The sequence below is a fragment of the Bison bison genome, unplaced genomic scaffold (genome assembly GCF_000754665.1).
Source record: "Bison bison bison isolate TAMUID 2011002044 unplaced genomic scaffold, Bison_UMD1.0 scf7180017864248, whole genome shotgun sequence".
NCBI lineage: Eukaryota > Metazoa > Chordata > Mammalia > Artiodactyla > Bovidae > Bison > Bison bison.
The window spans coordinates 1136665-1137627 of NW_011494820.1; the positions used below are offsets into that span (position 1 = coordinate 1136665).

General features: G+C 56.1%; 1 protein-coding gene across 1 annotated transcript in view; it reads left to right on the forward strand.

The window, feature by feature from the left end:
* The first annotated feature begins 6 nt into the window (after window positions 1-6).
* LPAR2 (lysophosphatidic acid receptor 2) overlaps window positions 7-963 on the forward strand; it is a 3689-nt gene continuing 2732 nt past the window's right edge. Inside the window, exons 1-2 of the mRNA XM_010847244.1 lie at window positions 7-111; window positions 747-963. Coding sequence (XP_010845546.1) covers window positions 747-963 — 217 coding nt within the window. The 5' untranslated portion in view covers window positions 7-111. The remainder of the gene's footprint in view (window positions 112-746) is intronic.

Genomic DNA, 963 nt, shown 5'->3' on the forward strand with positions numbered 1-963 from the left:
CTTCCGGACCACTCCCGCGCAAAGCAAAGCCCGCCGCCCAACTCATGGAGCTGCCTCACTGTCCAATCTGATCGCCCAGGTCACCACACCCCTGCACCGACCTCCTGCCAGGTCCGAGCAGTGGCCCCACCCTGCGAACACGCCCGCTGGTTTCTGCTCCCTGCACTGACCCCAACACCAAACTGACCCTCCCTTGTCTGCTTTCACGGCTCACACCCCTTTGTCCTGCCCTAATCTACGCCCCCCACCACCACCCAACACAAGTTGGTTACAGATTGGCCCCGGGTGGGCAAATGAATTTTGTTTTGCTTTTTTCAGTTAAAAACAAAGCTGCCCAGTCATTTGATTCAGGGGCTATCTTTACAAGAAGCTTATTTGTAATTAAGCAACAGCCGTCCACCCCCCAACTCATGGAGCATTCTTTCCAGGTCAGCCCTGTCCACTTTGCCACTTTGCCATGAGGCATCTTCCCTGGTGGTCAGACATCTAGTAAAGAATCCGCCTGCAATGCGGGAGACCTGGGTTCCATCCCTGGGTTGGGAAGATCCCCTGCAGAAGGGAAAGGCTACCCACTCCAGTATTCTGGGCTGGAGAGTTCCGTGGACTATACGTGGACTTTCGCTTTCACTTTCATCTGAGTTTGAGACGCTTGCCCTTCCTGTCTTAACCCTCCCTCTGGCTGCTGCTCCCCTCTGTGTCCTTCCACCAAGGACTGCCTGTACTGACTTCCCCTTCTCTGCCCCCAGATGGTCACCATGGGCCAGTGCTACTACAATGAGACCATCGGCTTCTTCTACAACAACAGTGGCAAGGAGCTCAGCTCCCACTGGCGGCCCAAAGATCTGGTCGTGGTGGCGCTAGGCCTGACTGTCAGCGTGCTGGTGCTTCTGACCAACCTGCTGGTCATCGCAGCCATCGCCTCCAATCGCCGCTTCCACCAACCCATTTACTACCTGCTCGGCA